The sequence below is a fragment of the Tympanuchus pallidicinctus genome, unplaced genomic scaffold (assembly GCF_026119805.1).
Source record: "Tympanuchus pallidicinctus isolate F22 unplaced genomic scaffold, pur_lepc_1.0 scaffold5, whole genome shotgun sequence".
Lineage (NCBI taxonomy): Eukaryota > Metazoa > Chordata > Aves > Galliformes > Phasianidae > Tympanuchus > Tympanuchus pallidicinctus.
The window spans coordinates 63,574,648-63,598,073 of record NW_026294769.1 but is presented as its reverse complement, the minus strand read 5'-3'; the positions used below and the strand labels follow the sequence as shown (position 1 = coordinate 63,598,073).

Genomic DNA, 23,426 nt, shown 5'->3' with positions numbered 1-23,426 from the left:
CCAGAATAGCTCCATTAGAAGTCACTGAGAGTAAGTATTCTTGCAAGCATGATGCTGTATGTGTGTGCATGCGTGTACTAGAATTTATACACTGATATCACAGTATGATGCGTATGTATTAGAAAACATTATGAGATCTCAAACTGAAGTAGCACTCCCTAGTTTTGAATCAATGAAGAAACTGTTAAGAGCTGTCTAAATGCTCATTATTTTAGAGGACAAAACTATAGCAGAAATAGCAAACAGCCACCATCGAGGGAAATGCACTTGGATGAAAGCTCAAGTCAAACATTACCTGTTTGTTCATATCTAGTTGCTTAAAGAGTTGAAGTGTAGTCCAAGCTGCAGGGAAGCAAGTTGCCGTTGGAACCTATTTCAGCTCCAGATAATGTTTTATGAAACCAGAGGTTGCCACAGCTCTAACTTAAAAGAAATGACAGGAGCTTGCTATTTCTTTGCAACTGCAAAAGCAGCAAATTCTTTTGTGTCTTTACAGTTTTTGTTCAGCACTTTGTTTACAATGTGAGATGTGGCGACTTTGGAGATGGGAGTTCTCTTATAGAAACCACAAGCTTTGCAAAGAGCATTGTTTGACAAAATCCACACTGTGTAATAACATTTTTCAAGGCTGTTACAATACTGTTATGCTGTCCAGTTATTTTTTTTCTTTGAAAGAAGTGCGGAAATGAGAGGCAGAGTGCAGAAAATACTGAGTGCTATTCCTGGCTTGTTCCCTGCCTCATCTGGATGTTTTTTTGGGTGCTTTTTCCCCTGGGTGAAATGGGGACACTCTCTCCAAACTCGCTTGTGAAATGCTTGTGATTTTGTGCCAAAAAGTGCTCTGTAAGGAGTAAGCAGCATTTCGCTAAGTACCACAGTGTGCTTTGAAAATCCAGGTCTGTGTAGTTTTTAACCATTGCTTAGATGTACAAATTCAAACTCAAGCTCAGGTGACATTGAGAGAGTGATGTTTGTGATGAGAAGGCAAAGCAGTGCGGTGGCCGTGTGCGTTGTTACTAACAGTCATCGAAGTGTTTATCTGCAAATAGAATTTTCTTATTCTCCAGATCTGCATCACATAATAAGGAATTTTTCTTTCAATATCTGAAGTTGGACCCTCAGTGCATTCTGGAGTGACTACGTAAGAGCTGTTATATTCAGAAAGTGCCGAGTTCCAGTGACTTCACTGAGGAAAGTGCACTATTGTGTTGGCTCAGCGGTTTCCGGAAAATAATCCCACTTTTTAAACTATATAAGCAGTCGTTTAGAACCCTGAACAGTTCAGTTGCTTCTTTTGGAAAGTCATGACCTTTTCTATCTTTAGAGCAATGTCTGCTTGGAGACTTCCCCTTCCGAAAATGGACAAACAAGAGACGAGCAGCCCTCATCCTCTCAGCCTCAGAGAGCTACACAGATTGAGTTGCCTTCTGTTCTTCTGCTTGGTTTTAATCAATTAATTAAAAGCTCTCAATTGTTAGTCAAGCTCTGAATTGCAGGATTTTATAATTGCATAACAAATATTTGTATTACAGTAGTCTTGAACCTCAATCTGAATAATTTCTACTGAACTTACTACTTTTCTAATAGAGAAAGGAGTCATCGTGTGTCCCAGAGGGCAGGCAGCAATGCACAGGACAGAAGGCTGAGGCTCAAAGCTGAGGTTGAAGTTGTCTGGGTGACATTCAGGAAAAGGAACTGTGTTTAAAGTGAAAAAGCACAAATGTAAGTGCAGTTCAGTGATGGACAATGAGCAGAGCTTGGTTTTATAATTGCTACATGAAGATAAAGCAGGCTATTATTTAGTGGGTTATTTAGCAAATGGTCAAGTAAAAGTGATCCACAAAGCCCACTGCTAATTAACTGCTACTAATTTCACTTCACTGAGAGCAGTGCTGAAATAGCAGCAACTGTCTCTCAAAGCATTTTTGTTATTGTTAGTAAAGATGTTGGCACAGTTCTCATAACCACAGTAGACAGGACCCATTTCCCTGAAACTGTATTTGTCTGTGCTTTTGAAACCACAGCTGTGGGGTAGAAGCCCACAGGATGGTCTAGTAAAAATGTTTTGGGGGAAAAGCATCTCTCCCTACAAGACTTTGGAAAACTGTAAAAGATTGCCGGAAGCAATCATACAGTTGTGGTTAGTGCTTTCTTGCCATCACTGGTAGCAGGGTCTAAATGGAACGTTGTGGGTATTTGCTACTCCTGGGTAAGGCCAATTACACTTGGCTTGTAGTTCATGCTGAGTGGTGTTGCTGAAACTGCAGTGTAGTCCTAAGAAAATTCCTTTGTTTAGGATTAGGGTTTTTCACTTCCTTTAGCTTTGTATGTATAAAATAAACATACTGAGAAACTTTAGGTGAGCTATAAGCATACAGATAAAGAAGGTGGCAGCTCACCCTCAGTTCCTCCTGTTTTTTGATGGGTACCATGGCAGAGTGCAAAGCCTGGGGAGCTGCTGAGCAGGAAGGGTAGGTAAGCACCCAGAAAAACTTTCATAGTATCTTTTAAAACAGTGAACGAACACTCCTCCTGCCTATGCATTTGAAACTCCTATTGACTTGCCAGATGCGGGGTTGAATCAGCAATGACAGTAATTGGCAAATTACTTGTCAAAGATCAGTAATTTGCAGTAACATCAGAACAGACCTGAGTTCAGTTAGAGGATCTCACTCTGTTCAGATGTTGTAAAGGTAAGTTTTTAGTGCTAGGTCTTGAAATTAATATCCTCCAGTTTAACTGGTAGCTATCACTAAGTGAGGTAATAAATGTAGTCATAAAGCAGTATCTGAGTGAACATAATCTTTTTCCCCCCCATTTTTCTAGACTTATTGAAGTTCATTCACCTGATGCCAAGCACACCGTGGTTCTCAGGAGTAAGGACTCAGCTACTGCCCAGGCCTGGTTCAATGCCATCCACTCCAGTGTCAATGATCTCATCCCCAGGGTGATTGCAGAGGTCAGAGACCAGCTGGGTAAAGCAGGGATTGCTGGAAGTCGAGAGATTAGACATCTAGGCTGGCTTGCAGAAAAGGTAATGGAAATGTTCTTATTTTCATTTCTAAGTTCTCTTTCATGCTGTAAGTTCTGGGTTTTTATTCAGCTTTCACTGAAGACCCTTCTTTTCTTAATGTGCCAAATATCTTGATTACCTTGGTTTTGTTTTGTTTTGTTTTGTTTTGCTTTAATGTAACTGGAAAGTTCTTTGAGGCTTCAGTACATCAAGTAGTGAAGGCTTTCCTGCGCGATCACAAGTCTCATGACCTGTCCAGGTGAAGTGTGTGGTGTCAGAAAAATTTGATGGCAGCCTCAGACTCCTCTATATTACATCTCCTGATCATGTATGTGAGGCTGCCTGCCTTTGTCCCCCTCCTGCTGCTGTCCTGGGAACAAAGACTCAGCTGTACTCAGATCTGGTGAGGCCGCACCTAGAGTATTGTGTTCAGTTTTGGGCCCCTCACTACAAGGAGGACATTGAGGGCCTGGAATGTGTCCAGAGAAGGGCAACAAAACTGGTGAGGGGTCTGGAGCACAAGTCTTATGAGGAGCGGCTGAGGGAGCTGGGATTGTTCAGTCTGGAGAAGAGGAGGCTCAGGGGAGACCTCACTGCACTCTACAACTTTATGAAGGGAGATTGTAATGAGGAAGGGTTTGTCCTTTTCCCCCAAGTAATAAACAAGACCTGAGAAAATGGTCACAAGTGGAGGAGGTTTAGATAAGGAAAAGCATTTTCTCTCAGAGAGTGGTCAGGCACTGGAATGGCTGCCAAGGGAGATGGTGGAGTTGCTGTCCCTGGCAGTGTTCAAGAGGAGTCTGGATGAGGAGCTACGAGATATGGTTTAGTGCTTGTGGTAGCAATGGTAATGGGAGGACGGTTGGACTACATGATCTTGTAGGTCCTTTCCAACCTTGTGACTCTGATTCTATGATTAGCATTATAGGGAGTGTGAAAATCTGGGGAAAATAATCTCAGCTCCTCCTAAAAACACAGAAGCCTCAGTGAGTAAATTTTCATAGCATTAAGCTGGGCAGCTGTAAAGTGTTGAACCTTGTTTTCTCTTCATTTCTATAAACTTAAGAAGAACTGAGTCTGCAAGTCCTCTTCTGTTCTAAAATCCTTGCCTTTAAAAGGGTAACCACTCTGTAGCAGATTATGTACACCTTATACTTAGTAAATTAACAGATCATTTGAAGTGGACATATTACATGCTTCTTGTTTGTGAATATCCTGTTCTTATTATCAGGTGTGTGATCAATAGTGCTTGGCACTAGTGGGGTGCATGTAGGCAGCTGTGAGTGTGGTCTCTTAGCACAGCCACAAATGGGATGCGTGGACAGGAGATGGGCTGCATTCTGAATAGTTTTAATTGCAATAAAGATTCTTTTGGCTGAAAATGTTTATAGTAATCCATGCTATTGTTTTAAAACTGTGCAAGAGTTCTCTTCTCCTATTGCTGAAAGTAATGTTTCTTCTTGTGGAGGAAACATCCTTAAGGTGTTTTCTTCTTGTCAGATACTACATGATATCCCATTCACACACTTCTTTCCCCTCATCATTCTGCCTTATAGTCCACATGTCTGTGGTTCATGTTATTCAGCATGGCCCATGCTGCTGATTTTAGTGGCAAAACTAAAATGTGTTGCTTTTAATAGCACCAAGATGCAGTTCATCCAGTTCCAGGGTATTTAGAATGGCTGTCATCAAGAGCTGGCCTTGAGAGATTTGTAACAGTCTTGTAACCAAAAGTTAATGATTTTTTTAACTAAACTAACCATCCAGAGCTTTGCAATAGTAATGCTGTGAGGTCAGAATATCCCGGCTTCTTCTTTTTTAGGAGACCCATATAAAGGTAGAGAAAATCTCTACATATGGTAAAAATCTATGTTAAATTGCTTTTTTTACTGAACTTTGGGCTGTAAATCCTGGATGTAAAAGATCACCTGAAGAGTGGGAGAGGAGAGTTCAAACTGTACAGGGAGCTGTTCCAGAGGTGTTCGAGTCAGCTGGGTGCTGACCGCGGGGCATTCTGTGCCCCGTGTGCTGAACCCAAGATAGCCAGAAATGAAATTCTGCAGTGATTTTTGGAGCAACACCAGGAATAATGACTTCCTTCTCCTGGGGTGCACTTCCCTTCCATGTTCCTGTTGCTTAGTTTCTAAATGCTGGAGCTTAGAAAGCAAAATTGTGAGGGAAGGGACCTCATTATTAGCAGCCACAAAATAAAATATGTGTTTTGTATTCCTCTCGATGGTACCATTAATTTCTCTCTGGTATGTTGTGGCATATCTTGCCATTTTTCCATGGGTAGCAGTTGGAAGAAATCTGAACTCAGGTTTGGTAAGCTTGGTAGGCTATAACTTTTAAGACTGCTTCTACGGTATCAGATTGTGTTTCTTACATAGCGTATCGTCACAGTGAGTTCTGAGTAAAATGAAGTGATGCTAGCTGAGATGAATTCCTTTGGCTGTCTAGGGAATGCAAAATGTAATCCCATAGAAATTCCACCATAATTTGCTGTGATTACTCTGCTTTCATTAAGCTGTTTCCTGGTTTGACATTTTTTATATGTCTCTGCTCTAAACTTAGCTCTGAACTTCAACCTTAACATGTCTACAAAAATAGATTCATTAGCTGAGCCTCCCTCAGGTGGGTAATATTAACATTAATAGTAGGATATCTAAAGTACTACACAATTGCATGCTAATGGGATTCTTCCACTTCCTCTGAAATCTGATAAGATTGCCCTAAATTTATGGGCAGGAACGCTCCGTCCTGTAGGTCAGCCTTGTCAGGGGGCAAGGAACTCCCTGCCTTTGCCCCAGGGTGTGCACATGTGCCCATCAGCATTTAAAGCAAGGGCCCTGCATCACTTGAAGAAAGCAAACTATTGTGTGGCTTTATTACAGGTAAGGAGAAAAACAGCCAGAAGCAGTCATTAGAGATGCTAAATTCCCTGTTTTAGAGAGACACTAACCTTGTACTACCCTTGACCTTACAGAACGAGTTCTGAAGCCAGCCAAGGATTAGGCAGTTATGTTAAATGCTGGCATCCTAAAACGTGCCTGCAACTAACAGAAATGTCAATAAATGTCTAACTAACAGAAATGTCAATGCTGGTTAATAGTGAAATGTGTGGACTCACCATAACCTTTCTTGTATTTCCCATTAACCAGCAAAACTTGTGGCATTAACAAGTGTGTAAGTGGGAGGGAACAGCTGCATGTGGGTGTAAATCTTTTTTTAATCTTAAACCTTTTTTTTAGGGCTCCCTGTAAAGATACTACTAATAACCAAATATGGAAAGAGAAGTAATATAATCCCTGAGGAGCTTCTCCATGTGCATATTAGTTGCCCCTCTTCTTTCCAGTAATGCTTTCAAATCCCTTTAAGAATGTATTTTCACTTCTCACCCATTTTTTTTATGGTTCTGGGCATCCTCTGGGTTAGAGGGGAGCTGAAACAGGCACTCCTGCTTTTCTCATTAAATTTACCCAGCTACTGCTGAGTTCCTTTGTGAGAAGCAAGCTCTGCTCTTGCGTTGGAGAGTCAACTTATCAAGGAAATGATGGTTTATTTTGTCGCTTCATAATGTCTGTTCCAGTAGATTGAGATACTACTGACAAAATTTTATCTCTGTTTTTGCTTCTTTAATGCAAACGCAATGAGGTGTTCTGGACAAAGTGGTTTTGCAAAGGTTGTTTTTTCCTATTCAGAAATTGGCTACATGAGCGTTGGAACTGCAGTGAGGTGCCAGCCCTGTAGCTAGGTCAGTAAAAACCAAAAACCCAACCAGAAAAGAAACCCCCATGTTTCTGCCTCTCATTGTTCTTTCTGTGCCGGTGATGCTTTAAATGCAGACTTGGCAAAAGGAAAAACCACTTCTGTAGCTGGAGAACATTCTGCTTTCTGAATGCCAAACATCTCAGCAGACAATAGGTTTGCTAAAATGGTCTCAAGGCTCCTTTGAGAAACTCGAAAATAGGGATGGCTGCAAGTTGGCTTTTATAATGGTAATATTTGGAGCAGCAAGAAAAATGCTTCTCTTGGTTTTTCTTGCTGGATCTTAACTTCAGCATTTCCCTCACATTTACATAGCTCTGCACACTCCAGGAAAATGTGTCACTGCTCTCAGAAATCTGATGGGAGATGAGAATGGAGAAAATACCTGATATGGAGGGAAAATAGCCAGACGAGCATGATGAATTAGAGGTGTTTTTCAGCTCATGACGCTATCTCTGAAATGAGAAATGTGTTAATATATTACAGGCTGTTTGGTCTCCTCAGACCTTAGATAACCATATCACTGAATTGAGCTGAAGTGTAGGACATGTCATAGCAGTGATCTTCAGTGTGGAGCTCTCTGTTTCAGCATTGTATTTATCTTCCCGTTTTCCCTCTACTTCTGAGCAGGGAGTGATAGCAGTGAGACTGTGGGACATGCAAGCTGTCCAAACAAGATTTAGACAAATGACATAAGAGCTTATTTGAAGGCTTTTTTTTCCTCCAGTATGAAATGAAAACGTTTCTGTTTTACCATTTCCTTTGCACCTATGTTCATTGGTTAGAAAAGCAAGCAGACAGAAACAGAGCCGCATTGTTATTCTTATCACAGGGCTGTGAGTTTTCAAAGAAGAGAAGAGATGCTTCAGTTTTAAAATTTTATGTAATTCCTGAATTTCTAGAACAGACTTTGAACAGTGACCTTAAAACGTCTTTGCATGAGAAAACCACCAGCCTGTCGCCATGTAGTTAAAGCATTTTGACTTTATTTAACAACGTGAGCATCTGCTTTTAACCACCTTCCTGTGACACAGTATAAAAGCACAGCAGGTGCTGGACAGCATTTAGAAATCCCTGGCATGGCTGTGTCCCTGGCTGCGGTGCCTTTGATGCAGATACGTGGCCACATGTGCAGCTCTGGGCTGGCTGCTGCTGTCCCCCTCAACTCTCCCAGCCCTCCTATCGCTGTGGTAGCAGTGCCCATCTGTCCCTGTAATGAGCCAGATCAGATGGTTATGCTGGCAGAAAACTCATTACTTTTTGGGGAAAACACAGATTCCAGTGCCAGAGTAGTGAGAGCATGTGGCAGAGGTTTAGGGGCTGGGTGATGGGGCTGCCTCTTTCAGCAGCATGTAGCTCCTCAGCTATGCAGGAGATAAATCTGGGTTGCATTGATCGCCAGCTCTTCATTCTGACTTGAGAAAATACCTGTGTGTTAAGTCTGAAACTGCAGTGAACTTTGGGCTGTACTGTTCTAACTCGTACTGCAAATCAGCATATTGCTTAACCAGATAAATAACCTGCTAGAAACATTGGAGTTTGCTCAGAAAACTGTAATTCCAGTCTGTTTTTTCTTTCTTGCAAGGAAATTGTGTTCATGTAGTGTTCATGTGGTCTTATGAATTTCCAGTCTTTACAGCTTTTTTTTTTCTTCATTCAGTCTAGGTATTCTTTAGTAATTATGCATTCCTTCTCTCTTTCCCCCTCCATCTCTCTCTCTCTTTCCTTCTCTCTCTCTGTCTCTCTTTACCCATCTATACGATAAGCAAGGCAGTTTGTACCTGGCTTGTTCTGAATGGCTAGAAGACCTGATTTATCATACTGATAACATACAGATGGTCATAACCTTAACATTAATCTGACCTTCTGTAGTTCACACATACCTCAAATTGGAAAATCATGCATTTAGAAATTAGAAATTGTATTTTAAAATTCTGACTAATTACTTGCTGTGGAGCCCTTCAGTAGAAATGGAGAGTCCTATTTTTGTCCTCTGTCACTTACCCTCATAACTTATTAATGCCAGAACTTATTTGTTTGCTTTGTAAAATACCACAACAGAGCACTTAATTACATTAACAGTCTTCATTATCTGGGATAGCGATCAGCCTGACCTAAGGAAAGACGTAAACCTGAACTAGCATGTAGTAATTTCCTCTCCCTGATTCAGTGAGGTCCACAGTGAGGTCAATTCATCAACAGTAATATCGATCTCTTGTTGTTTTAGGTGCATTCAGTAAATGGATATATTAAGAAAAATTCTAGCTAAAAGCAGTCATTTCATTAATGTAGCACATGCTTTTTTTCCATGTGCTGATGAAAGCTGAGTTGAGCAAATGATAAATTTAAGTCGGGAGGAAGTGCTCAGTACAAAGGGATTAGAAAGAGGAGTAAGTGTAAAGATTGGGCTGGTAAATCATGAAAAATTACAGGATTAGGGTAGTAAATTGAAGGTATGACAGTGAAAGGTCTGAGCTTGAAAGTTAGTCTGTGGTACAGCTTGTTTTTTTTAGGGCAGAAGAAAACAAAACCTGTGATCAGATAATTACAGAGCACGGTTCTACAGCGGGTGAATGCTATTGTGCTTGTGTGAGCCTTCAGATGTAAAAGCATTCTCTCAGAATTTGAGCTGAAGTATAAAGTGAGGTCCCGCATGTCCCCTTGCCTTTCCCACAAGAGTTGAGTTGGCTCTGGCCAGATTCCAGCAGAAGTAATTACACTGTGCCTGTTCTCCCTTCTACATTTTGATCTGTTTCAGCAGTGCTCATTCTGATTTCACGATCCACATAAACCTCAGAAAAGAAGAGAAAGTTTCTTTCTAATGTCATTCTGCTCTGGTTTTAACTTCTCCCTTCCTTTGCCCGGAGGCTGGTGAGCTCTGAGCTGTAACGCCTGCTCCAGCGAAGCCTGGGGAGGACAAGAGGTGCTGCTCAGATCGCAGGTGCTGCCTCTGCTTCTGGGTCAGAAGGATTGCAGGCCTTGAAAGGGAAGGAGGAGAGAGTGCCGTAAGGAAATGGGCAGGTTTGCAGCCTGCTGGACTGGAGGAGCTGTTTCTTTTGGCAGAGCTGTGTTTGCAGTAGCACATGCTGGCATGGTCCTGAGCACAGTTGCTTTCCACGGATCAGTAGGCCACTAAGGCATTGGAACTTAACTGTTTTTTGTACGTAACCCTATTCTCCATCTTTTGCCTTGGCAGCTGCAGTTGGATCTGCGAGGATCCACCACCCTTTATGCAGATGCTGGTTTAGCTCACCGTAGGGACTGCACAGCTCCAAAAACCCGTGTCTGAATGTATGTGCATTCAAGTTCAGCTGGAAAAAAAGCAGGAGTGATGTAGGTATGGTGTGAAGGAAGGCTTTGATCCTCTTTTCCTCCTGAAGCAGGTGAAAGGCCTTTTTTTCTCTCAGCTTCTGACAGTAAATACTGCAAGAAATACAATGAAAGAATTGGGAACAGCAGTGCTCCTTAGTTCTCACATGTGATGTAAACACAACAAATAAAGCACATTGCATAAGGGGGGAGACACATCTCCTGAATGCATATGAAACCTGGCCTTCAGTGGGTGCCCTTCTAAGTGGAGCTGCACTGCTAAGGAAAGCTCCCAGTATTTGCTGTCAAATCAATGCCCACCCAGCTGTGTTCTTTTTCTTCAGTGTTACCTTTATTCTCTTTTTCTGCTCTGTATCCTGAAGTTAAAAAGTCATTTTCAGGGAAATGGAAAGGCAGAATCACAGAATTATTAAGGTTGGAAAAGACCTCGAAGATCATCCAGTTCAACCATCAACCCATATTCAGCCTGAAATTAGGGGCGCTATGACCTTCAGGCTCTGCCCATTGTGAATTCCTCTCACCCTAGTCATCAGTTTTTGTTTTTTTTTTTCTAGCACAACAGTGCTCTCATTTGAGCCTTTTTGATTAATAATGTAAGTAAATTGATTAGAAAGCAGCAGAATAGGCCATTAAAAAAAAAAAATACTTCTACCCTGCAGTTCCACCAAAACCCTCAGTAAGTAAGAATGCAGGCAAATGTAGTGCTGTTCCTGGTAAAAATGACCCAATTTGGAGTAATTTTTTTTTGCTTTTTCCACTCCATTTTTAAGTAATGCTGCCCTATCCTGCTCTGTTGTTGAGTTTCCAGTCAGAGGTGTGTTGTCCCTACCCACAAGTGCTTTTAGGACACTTTAGATAGTTAATGTTTGAGGGATATTGCAACACAGCAGAGTAGCCGTTGGTAAAAGCAGAAGCAATATGCCTTGTATTCTGTTTTGCCAAACAACTGCTAACAGAGAAAAATAAACAGTTCTCTAAAAATACTTTGAGAAGAAGCTGTGTTCTCTGTTGGAAAGAGGGATTGACCTTTAGAAGAATAGGAGAGTTAAAAAAAAAAAAAAGTGATGAGGGATAAGTTACATGCACTATAATTTTCAGTGTGGCAAGACATTTACTCAATGCAGACTCTACAAATCCAGTCCAATTTTAATCTTCAAACTCTGTTTGTGTAATAGGTTCCTGAGGCTATTAATGCCAGCCTTTTACCTTTTACCGTGTCCTGTAAAAATAAAATTATACCCATCATACCATGACAGCCCTTACAAAAATGTGCCATTAGACAATTATAATGCAACACAGCAACTCTGGAGACTGCAAAGAAGTATTTCTCTTACAGCCTAATTGTTGTATCAATAGCATTTTCAACGCACTCAGTTACTGAGAAAGAAAAGAACATGATGATACCATATGTAAAATAGTGTATTTTGGAGTATTGATTTCTGAGTCTGACTGCAACAAGAGTGCTTGAGTTATGAGCCAAATCCTCGTAAGAACTGTACTTGAAACAAATCCATGGTTGAAAAGGTTTCTTCTATCATTTTTCTCCCACTGTCATGTGAGTGTCTGTTTTATTTTCATTATTTTAAGACAGGAAATGTTTTGACATTGGAGTTTTAACTAAAAGGAGTAATAGGGCTGATTAAAAACGGTTCTTGTATTCCCTTCCCCCAGATCCTTCGATTCTGAAGATTTATTTTCATCTGCAGAATTACTCTCTCTGTTTAACCGGACAGTAATTGATAGTACACATCAAGATAATTAGTCTAACTAGTCTCCTAAAGCCCAAACCCCATGGCTACCTTTAAGTTCTGCATTGTCTATATTGTAACATAAATAAAAGCTTTAGCAAAGGACTGAAAAAAACAGCAAATTGATAGCACGGGAGCCTCCCTGCCCTCTCCGCAGGGTTTCCTCTTCTCATTTTTAATGAGGCCTGTATTAGTTGTCGTTTGTACCTCCCCTGATGAATAGTTGGAAAGAAAAGCTTGCTATGTGCACAGCAAAATTTGTGCCAAGTTGCTGACCTTTGCTTTTGCTAAGACCTCATTTGAGTCTCAGTCCCAAGCCCAAGCATATTGTTGGATCAATCATGTTGATTTTTGGCTCTGATAGTAATGCACAGCTAATGAGTTGTGTGGTGTACATATTAACCTCAGACCTGGCAGCACTAATGCCAAGCACGTAGCAGAATCACGCTGGGGCATCAGAAAAGACATACAGTGCAGGCATCTTAATAGAGGCAGACAATTAAAAACAGTATCACAGGTTCACTGCTTGTGGGATGTAGGACTTAATCAAAGCAGGAAAAACAAAACATCTTTTGTCTGTTTGGAAAAAAAAAATCTCAACATCATAAATATGCTTTATGATCTGTGAAATAGAGAGGAAAGCCTGAATGTTTAAGCAGCAAGATAATGATTTTACTACCAAAAGGGAATCTACTTTGGGGAATAACCATTGAATAACACTAGGTTTAAACTTGTTGGAGATTACCATGTAATGGTTATCATGACATTTCAAGGAATTTGTAAGCAATGGTTTAAGTTTTGGTTTACCAACTGCATGACATGTTATTTAGCAATACTTCAGCAAAGGTCTTATATCCTTACAAGTAAAATTTCCTAAGACCAAGTGTTGAATTCTCAGAAACAGCCAGCACTGCTGATTTTGAAAGCAGCTGTTTCTGATCACTGACAAAAGTAACACTTCCCTCAAAGGAACAGATTTTGATCTCTTTTTACAAATATAAATCTAGGGAGAGACAATACGTTGCTCATCAACAATGTGGAAAGATGGACAAAAATCTCAACATTCATAGCATCCTTCTCCTGGCTCATTTCCTACTTTTAGGATTAGGAAAGGAAGGAAGAGTTGCACAATGGATGCATAAAAAAGCAATGTTTTCAGTTTTGATGTAAGTCCTAAACAGCCAGCTGCATGGGACAGGGAAACAAAGATGGAATAAATGTGATTTTCGAAGGTCGCACGCAGGTTGTGGCCCCTTCTTTATGCAATGAAAACTAATCAGTAAGGCCAAAGAAACATTTCTGCTTGAAACAGAAAATCAAGTGAAATGAATGAGAAAACCTGAAGTACGTAGAGATGCAATCTTTGATGTTCATGTTTGACTTTGGGCAAAGCAGTACCAAGTCCTGGCGGAAAGTGGGCATGAGGAAAGAAAAGTGGTCTCATACCCACATGAAGCATGGGGAATGTACCCTGTCAGATGTATGTACGTGTAGAGAAACTGGGTGCTGTTGTAACATCCCAGACCTCACAGCAAAACCTGTTGGAATTACACTGGATTTTTTTTTCCAGTGCTACCACATTGCACGAAAGTAATGCAGTTTTATTAGAGGTGTTGTACGTGAATCTGAGAAATAAGCTCAGAATAAGATCCATAGAAAAAATGCACAGTCTATTGTAGATTTTTTCTTGCTGAAAATGTCACACAAAATCAGGTTTTTCTTGTGCTATAATAGTCATGTTGTGTGTTTTCGTCTTTTAATCTACTTGTGCTGGCACTTTTTGTTAATGCACAGCTTAGTCTTATTTCAGTACAGGGGATGAGAAGAGTCAGAAAGTGAAAAATGGCAGCACTTAGATGGCATGCTGTTGACTGAGCTATCTCTCCAGCAGGTGACATAGGGTGGTTAACTACAGCAGCTTCAGCAGGTTCCAGCTTGTTTCCAGCTCCAGTTCAGGACTGTTGAGGATCATCTCAAAGACCTGGAGAGATACCTACGAATATACATATTTCAAGTTTTTTAAAGGGAGTTTCCTCTCCTCCTTTGGAAGACTGTGTCTGTGCAGTATGCGCAGAACAGGCTGCTCAGAGAAGATCTGAAACCCTGCAGATGTTCAAGGCCCAGTCGGATGGGGCCCTGGGCAGTCTGACCCGATGAGTGGCAACTTTAAGCCATTTTATAAATCTATGATTAATAAACTTAGTGTGCGAGAAGGCAAAGAGGACATTTATTCATCTGTCTACCAGAAGGAAAGTGAGTGTGTGTGCTCAGAGCTGCTGTTCGTAGTGCAGTATCGTTTGTGTTGAAGGCAAATGGACTTACCAGAATTTGCTGAGATGTTATTTGGATTCCCTGAAGTTCAGGTTCTCATACGGTAGTGGTAGTCTGACTGGAAGGAAACACCTGGGTTTTAATCACTAGACACTAACAACAGCCACAGTGAGGATTCCTGAAACACAGTGTGAGCACATGGTGTTTTTGTTGGGATTTTTTTTTATACTTTTCTACTGAGCAGAGGCTGCTGTGCATGCTTGCACTTACTGATCTTGTACTAAAAATAGTTGCAGACATTGGCCAGAGTGGGCTTCCAATATGTAATAATGGATGCAACTGCTTTTGTGTGCTTTATGCTGGAAATGTCAGTGATGTTTATGGAAACAGCTCTAAAAAGTTCACTTTGAGGAGAGGCCTGCTATGGAAATAGAAGACTACCCTTTGTTTATGGAATGAAAAGAGTAAATCGATATGAGAAGAAGCATTTTGTGGTATTCTCTCTAGCCTCATCTCCTGTCATTCTGTGTGCAAGGCATTGTGCAGGGCTCTACATTAATGGAGGCTATGGAACTACCCAAACCTTCAAGGCCGTTGTGCAAGATCGCAACATGAAGAGTACTACTAGAAACAGAGCCTGCTCCGAACTCAAACCATCTGAGCAGTGAGGAAATATGGAACCATGCATTAGTCAGTGTGTTTCTACTGTGATCTCTGCCTGTGAGAATTAAACCAAGTGGATGAGTGTAGAAGGAGGAATGCAGATTGGGGTAGGGAGAAGTGGGATAACATCAGAAGAGAGTGTGAGTATTGGTAAGGTGAAGCTGAGCTAACAGGATCCTGCAGGATGCCCACCGTGGAAGGAGTAGCTATGGGATGTTCTGCAGAGACCACGGGGTCTCTGCAGAGATAGGCGTTCTGCAGAGATAAGTGTACCAAATATGGTCTGGGTGGTGTTGGAGCAATCCACTATTGGAAAGGATAAGACCACCTTTCTCCGAACCCTTTATAACCTTAGAAGATTGATTCTTTGCAGCTGCAGGAAAGTTTCAAAGAGGGGAATTTTGGCTTCTCTGTGTTCTTTCACTTCAGATTGGACACAAGAGGCTCTTAGTGGTCATCAAAGGTCATGTACATCATCAGTTTCCATTAGCCTGGATACTGTTGAGAAAAACTTCAGTCTCAGATTGCTTTAAATAATTTTAAACAGCTGCTTGGATAGTTGCAAGCACAAGCAGAAGGAATGAGTTGAGATTGTAGGATAGCATCCAAGCGAGTGAACAGTTCTGAAAAACATTTATGAGGAACCAACCATTGACTGATAGCAGTTACGGACCTGCAGCTCTCTGTGGACCTGCAGAGGGCTTCATTGTTCAAAGTTTTGGCAGCAGAAGCATTGCAGGCTACTCTGCTGGAAAAGTGAAATACAAGAATACCAACCAGTCTCAGAGGTAATGTAGATCACAGATTGCTTCTGTACGGGGAGAGCAAATAGCCATCACATCCTGTGCCAGCCCCAGAGGTTATCAGTTCAGTGCCCAGGGTTCAGCAGCAATGAAGGCTGTGTGTATGCGCAGATAACAGCAAAGGGAGTTCACCTCTGATCTCTTTGCCTTCTTCCACTGATCTGCTGTTCTCCCCTAAAATTCCCTATAGCTGATTTTCCCTTCTGATTTTGTCTGAGTTGTCTGAGGATGCTTGTTGTCTGAGGATGTGCTTCTGAATAAATGATGCTTTTAAAGAGGTGCTGCTTTTATGCATGAAAATGTGTAATAGCTAGCCTGATTTCCGTCTGATGTAATTGAGGAGTAAATCCTTTGACGTCAACAGAATTGAAAGGGTGTAAATATAATTGAAATCAGGTCCTATATTTTTAAGGCTAAGCCTAGAAAATGCTGCAGCCTATTCTCCACTCTCTCTTTTCTCTTTCAAGCCTAGTCACAAATATGAGTGTCTTAACTGGGACTCAGTCTATTTCTGCTCGGTTTAATCAAAGATCTGTCAGTAAAGAATTTTTACGAGATGAAAAGGTGAAGTCCTTCTGACCCCCCTACCTATCTTTAGAAAATCTCATTGGCTGCTGTTTCTGAAAAATCTCGGCAGCAGTTGTTCTTTTTTCCACTGGTCAGTTATGTTAAACAGTGTATCTGTAGCTATGTTTAGTTCTGAACACAAACAGGCAGAAATGAAAGCTTTTTGGCAAGCAGAGAATATGATTTTCAACTCATTCTCACAGAATGGTGTTAATTAATAGATTGTTTTCTGACAAATAGTTAATTGTGCCTGGCTATTTTCCATATGGCTAAAGGAATTAAGCCAACAAGGGCACAGCACTTAAAATCCCAGAAATTTTGATATTAAACTACTGGCATGATATGCCATCCAATTTGCTGTACTTTTAAAAGGAGTTCTGTGGGTATTAGCATATGACAGTATCACTGGAGTATGTTGTTTCCAATTTTCTTTTGTACACTTCTGTACTGGTGTTATCAGCTGAGTTACTCTTCGTATCAACATATATAAGAAGACTAGATAAACTGAAAAAGAAGCTTCAAGTAAAATATGAAGATTTATCTTCATAGTAGGAATAAAGATGGAATGAATAACTTTACAAAATTTCTCAATGTCTTTCGAGCAAATATATTTCTGATGCTGAGGGCAGAATCAGAGGAAGTAACTTGATAATATTCGTCCCTGTTCATCCTCTTGGGCTTTGCACTTCACTGTAGCAGCAGAAGTGATACTAAATCCCCGCAGTTTGTGTTACCCTCAGCCAGTTCTTTCTGTAAGTGGCTGGCATTTGCTGGCTGCGGTGATTTATTAGCCTGCAGCAGGAAACATCCTTCCATTGATGAAATCAGTAGGATCTTGAGATTGTGTATCTCTTGTGCCAAAAAGAGGTTTTTCTCTTCAGGTATGTGATATGTTTGTGAAGAGATATAAAAGTCTAATGCAGCTTGCAAGAAGTGCTTTATTTCATTTAGTTCTAAGGAGATGATCTGTAGCGTGTTGTCTGTTTATACTGACTTTGGAAATTAACTTTATTCTTCTAAAGTATTTGTTCTAAAGAAATGCTCAGTTCTCAATAGAATCGTCCCATGAGTAATTACATACTAAGGTTTTAGCAAAAATACGAAACACTGTGAATTAAAAGCAGATAAAGAGCATTAGCTTTCAAAATTGCATAGCTTGTAGCATGTAATTTGTTGATATTTGTAGGATTTGGGTCTGCAGATTGATGGCCCTAATTGTCTGTCCTTTAGTAATCTCGATGAAATAACGTGGCACAGCACTAAATCCATTTTTCCTGTGTGGCTAATTTAAAGCTCAGCTTAGATAACTGCCAAGTAGAGGGTTCTTTATGTTTGTCTTGTTCATATGGCTCTGTTGAATATTCATATTCTCTATTAACACATGCCCTTCAAATTTGCTGCATTTTGTCACAGATCGTAGATTAATTAAACAAGTTTTTTTTTTGCCATAAACCGTATGGCTGTGATTTTGTCAGATCTTCTAATATAAGCAGTATCAGGTCAGGGAAGGGGATATTGGAGGGCTGGAAAATGGCAGCTCACGTCTTGACTGCGGCTCTAAGTCTCCTACCTTGAATCCCTTTACTAAAAGGATAGGTCATCTACTTGGAATAGAGAGATTTTATAAAAGCTGAGCTCTCATTTTTATTGTAGGTTCCTGGCCGCAATGAAAAGCTTGAAACAATGGAATGTCAGCAAAACAAAAAGTCTTGAAGGATCAGCAAAAATTAAAAACGTATTTCAAATACCAAGCAAACCTCAGACTGATATTCAAGCCACACTTAGTATCCCCATGGGAGCTTTGGCTGACTAGAGTTGGTAATACTGGTTTCCCGTTAAAGCTGTTGTCATTTATTTTTGCAGCATTTATTTTTGCAGCATTAGCAATGCGTGTGCATTTCTTCACGCACCAGATACATGGTGATGACAGCTATTGAGTAAATCACAGGACTCAGTGACAAACTGCAGTTATCCTCTAGATCTGAACTTTCTCTCTGGCGTTCTTCCCACTTGGCCATTTCTTCTCCTGAAATTACTTTGGGAGGGTAGGATACTGACCATACTGAAATGAGAGTTTTCTATTAGTCTTGCAATACTGTAGTGATAACTGCACTCACAATATTCCCAGGATCACAACATGGGTAACAAGTTCCTAATGGTAAAACTTATTATACAAGGCAACAGAATAGCTAAAATTCAGTGTTGTCCTGGTTAATTTGATATTAAATGATGTAACTGTTCGTTTCCTACCTTTAGTGGCTTCCCAGGTTCCACTATGTGGGCCTACAGGTGGTCTCCAGCTCTCCCTACTAACTGCCAAGGTGGGGCCAGCTGAAAACTTACTTGGTGGCAGAGGTCTCTTGGAGCCCAGCTTGGATGGGGGGGGGGGGGTAGTTTGTGAAGTAGTTTGTGAAGGTCTGGCACAAATACAGAAGTTCTGTTTTTGTCCACTTACTAAAAGGATATGGACTCTAATAATTGAATGGCTTTGAAAATGACAGCCAGGTAAATAAATAATTCATTAAAAAAAAAGACAAATACATCAGCTTTGTGTTCACAGATCTTTATGTAGGCATGTAAATAAGTAGGTTTGGATTCCAAATTATGCTTAATTCTCACCAACTTTTCCAGAAACTTGTGGCCTCCACATTGTTTCAAAATAAGCTAAATTATTAAGGATTCTATTTTTTTTTTCTTTTAAAATAATACTTCCAATCAAAATCCCAGTTGATGAAGCTTATAGCATATAGATTTTCTCTCTTTTTAAAGATAGTGCATTTTTGTGCCAGACGTGTTGTGAATTCACTCATGTGCTTGAGGTCAATACTTGCAATGCAGTCCATCAGTGTTACTGATGAATATTGATCAATGACACAATAGACTGAAATGACACAGTATTCTGGACTGTCCTTGAAACAGCATAGTAACAATGACAGAGAAACATCTTGTTCTTTCTGTACTGCTGTCTTACTATTTTTTTTTTCTTCCAGCACTTGTGATTTATAATGACCCTTGAGTGAAGTAGTTGAATCTGTCAGTCTTGAAAAAGGTATCAGTCATGAAAGGTCATAATTTCTGAGACTGAATATTAGGAAAAACAACACAATAGAGAATGGCATAAAGCATCTTCTGGGACAGATTTCTGTCACTACAGTTTTAGTGTAGGCATAGATGATTACCTGTCCTTCACCAAACAGACACTGTAATCTTTTCAAATGACATTTTACATGTTTGAACCATCAGTAAAAAATGCAAGCTGCTTTCAAATCAAAACTCCATTTCCTGCTTTCGCATTTGACTCTGCTGCTGACAAGTGTTCTTGAGTAGATCATTAGAAATCTAAGCATTTTTATTGGATTGAAAGGTAAAATGAGTATATCTTTTGAGATAATGGGTATTATTGCTACTTTATCCTAATCTAGCACCTACTTGATCAGCTGAAGGCAGAATCAATTGTAAATTAATGATCTTTGAAGACAGTGAGTTGAAACTGTGGTGTCTTTAAATCGATTCTGCACTTGTACAGTTACCATTATAGCCCACTGATGAGGATGAACTACCTCATAAAGCGCTGCAACTTGACTTGAACAGAGAAATCTGTCCACAGTTAAACTGCTGTATCAGGTAATCGTGTTTGCTCTTAGTATCCTCAACTGTACCTGGAGGAAGCTGCTTTTCTGTAGCACTAAATAACAGTATCCATTCTTGAGCAGTTAAACAGGAGTTGTGGTAGATCCTCCAAATCTCCCCATCTTTTTTTCTTGCCTCTACTTGAAAGCCATTCACAAGTATGATTCCTTTCTCTTGGGGCTGATCCTGATATACAAAATGATTCCGTGGACTGGAGACAAAGATGCAGAATCTTTTCTTCTGACTTTTATGGCAAGTCTGGAGGAAGAAGGCTGCTCCATTTTAAAGAGAAGTAGTGTTTTTTCCTCCAGTACTAGGATTATTGTGCTGTGGATCCAGCCATTATATTGGAGACAACACAGTTGCTCATATGGCCCAGACTTGAGTTGTCTTAGAGGTACAGTCCATTCCACATATTCATGATAGTTGTAGGCAGCTATCATCAACCTTTCAATGATACTGTCATGAAAGATGTTTCTGAACGCAGGCATACAGACACCATCATTTGCAGCCTGAAGAATCCAGACGTCCCACATTCAAGCCATGTGTACTCAAAAGGCATGAGAACACAAGAGCTGCAAGTTATTTACTAATAGCAAACATCTCAGATGATCTTTAAGGTCCCTTCCAGCTTAAGCCATTATAAGATTGTATGACTCCATGATCTTCACTTTTCTCCTGAACATGCGGTACAAGCATTCTAGATTAGAGATTAGAGAGATGGCTGGTTGAAATCTAGGTGCTAACTGGCCAAGAAGGTAAGTATGTGTTATTGCCTGCACTTTTGTATTTTTGTTTCAGCTTCAGCATAGCAGCTTTGTGCCCCAGTCTTCGGACTTTTCACTCACTTCTTCAATCAGTGTAACTGATAAGAAAAGCCAAGAGTTAATGGTGTTTTCTTGCCTTTTTCTCCGTTTCCCTATGTCTCGTTTATAAACAGTACTTAAAATATGACCACTTCGAGCACAGGTTTTTGCCCTCCTTGAAGGTTAGTTCTTTTGCCCTTCTTGAAGGCCTTGAAGGTTAGTTGAACTATAGCTAGCCTGTCCACTATATTAGCCTCAGTTCCCAGTGCCATCTGGGCTTGTTCTGACCTTCCAACCTGTCTAGCTTGACATTTATCTTCTGCACTTTTATGTTACAGGTCAGGCAGGTTTTCTTTGCCACAGCCCTTGGGTGATGAAATGTCCTTTTCCCTTCCCTACTCTCCACAGCCAGTTTCTGAAAAACAATACAATGTGGAAGATAAGTGGTAAAGCGCAGATTTTTCTTCAGAAGTCATTTCGTTCAACCCTGTCTTTTCAGGAATGGAGCTTTGGTATTTGCAATGCTTTTCCATCACTGCCCTAGTAAATTACCACTACTTAATTTCAGAATTCCTCTCGGCCATATTCTGGTCTGAAGAAATCACTATAGAAGAAAATATCTTTTACTCAGAAAACACAAGAATTCTTTTCGAAACATAAAGAATTTCTTTCATCTGGCATGAAAGTGAGTCAGTGTCTTGAACAAATGATGATCCGTTTACCATATCTACTCTGCCTGTTACTCTGCCCTGGCTGTATTCTTGACTTTATCTCACTAAAAAAGAGTTCTTATGGACCTTCAGATCTCTACTTCATGCGCATTAAAGTGATCTTAGGTCATGGCGAAGATTTCTAAGATGCACAATTTACCTTTTCTTTTTCTTACTTTCTGAGTCCTCCACAGTTAGATGTCTAGGCATTTATTTATCCAGTTTCCCTGGATTCATGTATCAGGAGAAGAAAGAGGAGGATGTCTTTTACTGAGGATGGTGAAACACTGACACAAACTGTTCAGAACAGCTGTGGATGCCACATCCCTGGAGGCATTTAAGGCCAGGTTGGATGGGACCCTGGGCATGATCTGGTCTGATCTGATGAGTTGGAATTGGATGTGCTTTGAGGTCCCTTCCAACCCAAACCATTCTATGATTCTAGATACAAGCTAGAAATGTTTGGAAATCAAATTTAGTCTACAGTTGGAACATGGGCTTGTAGCTATCATTGTGCTCTTGTGGTTGACTGTGTTAGTTTTGACTAAAGCTGGCATGTGTCTTGTCATTTTAAAGGACATCTAGAAGAAGTTCCATCTTAAATAAATCTGCCTCATGAATGGGTACCGTTTCCATTTTCATCAGTGCCCGTAGCTGTAGTTAAAGATGTATTCCAGGTCGCACTGGGGAGAGGGTTGGGATCAGTGTGGTCCTCCTGCTGCTCTGTCTGTTCACACAGCATCAGAGCCAAACATGTACATCACCCAGTAGCTGCCTAGTGCTCAAAGGATGCAATGTTGTGCCCTTTGTGGGATTTTCTTTATATGCAGTAACTGTAATCCAAATCTGATAACAGAGAAACACATGTGTAAGTAGCCACTGAGGTCAGAGAGAAAAAAAAACAAAACCAGTCATATTTTCATTAGCTTTCTTCCTTGTTTCTTTTTTTTGAAAAAACAACACTCATACTATTTCCAGGATGTTCACATCCTGAACCTGAACCTCTAGGTAGGAACTAGGGGAGCAAACTCCCCGCCAGTATAAGGGCGGAGGAAACCCAAGACCACCTCATGAGAGTTAATGTGTACAAGTCCATGGAGCATGTAACCCATAGAGCTGGATAATGTGGTTACCAAGCCACTATCCATCATGTTTGAAAAGTTCTGGCTTTCAGGTGAAGTCCCTGGGGACTGGAAAAAGGAAAACATCATTTACAAGAAAGGGAGGAAAGAGGACCCAGGGAACTATGGACCAGTGAGTCTCACCCCTGTGCCTGGAAAGATCAGATCCTCCTGGAAGATATGTTAATGGACGTGAGGGATGAGTGGGTGATTAGGGACAGCCAGCGTGGCTTCACCAAGGGAATGTCATGTCTGACCAATCTGGTGGTCTTCTGTGTTGGAGTGAAGGCATCAGTGGGAAAAGGGAAGGCAGCTGATGTCATCCACCTGGATTTCTGCAAGGACTTTGACACGGTCCCCCACCACATCTTTCTCTCTAAATTGGAGAGATAAGAGATTTAAAGAGTGAACTATTCAGTGGTTAAATCAGTAGTTCAAAGGTTGTAGTCAGAAGGTTGTGGTCAATGGCTTTGTGTCCAGGTGGAGGCTGGTAACAAATGGTGTTGGGTGGTGGAGGTGATTATCCCTCTCTACTCTGTCCTTGTGAGGCCCCAGCTGGAGTACTGCATAAAGAAAGATGTGGGAGCTTTTGGAGGGCGTCCAGAGGAGGTCCACAATGATGATCCAAGGGCTGGAGCTCCTCTCTTATGCAGAGAGACTGAAAGAACTGGGCTTGTTTAGCCTAGAAAAGAGAAGGCTGCAGGGAGACCTCCTTGGGGACTGCCAATATTTAAATGGATTTTATATAAACAGGAAAGGAATCAACTTTTTACAAAGGTAGATAGTGATAGGAAGAAGGGAAGTAGTTTTAAACTAAAGGAGGGGAGGTTTAGGTTAGATGTCAGGGAATTTTTTTATTGAGAAAGTGGTGAGGTGCTATAACAGGTTGCCCAGAGAGGTTGTGGATGCCCTGTCCCTGTAGGTATTTAAGGTGAGGTAGGACGGGGCCCTGGGCAGTCTAATCTAGTACTTGATCTAGAGGCTGGCAACCTTGCT

At 40.8% G+C, this 23,426-nt stretch overlaps 1 protein-coding gene across 1 annotated transcript in view; it reads left to right on the top strand.

The window, feature by feature from the left end:
- Positions 1–23,426, top strand: part of SNTB1 (syntrophin beta 1) — a 106,460-nt gene that overhangs the window by 66,026 nt on the left and 17,008 nt on the right. Inside the window, exon 3 of the mRNA XM_052703987.1 lies at positions 2,827–3,034. Within this exon, the coding sequence (XP_052559947.1) occupies positions 2,827–3,034 (208 nt within the window). The remainder of the gene's footprint in view (positions 1–2,826; positions 3,035–23,426) is intronic.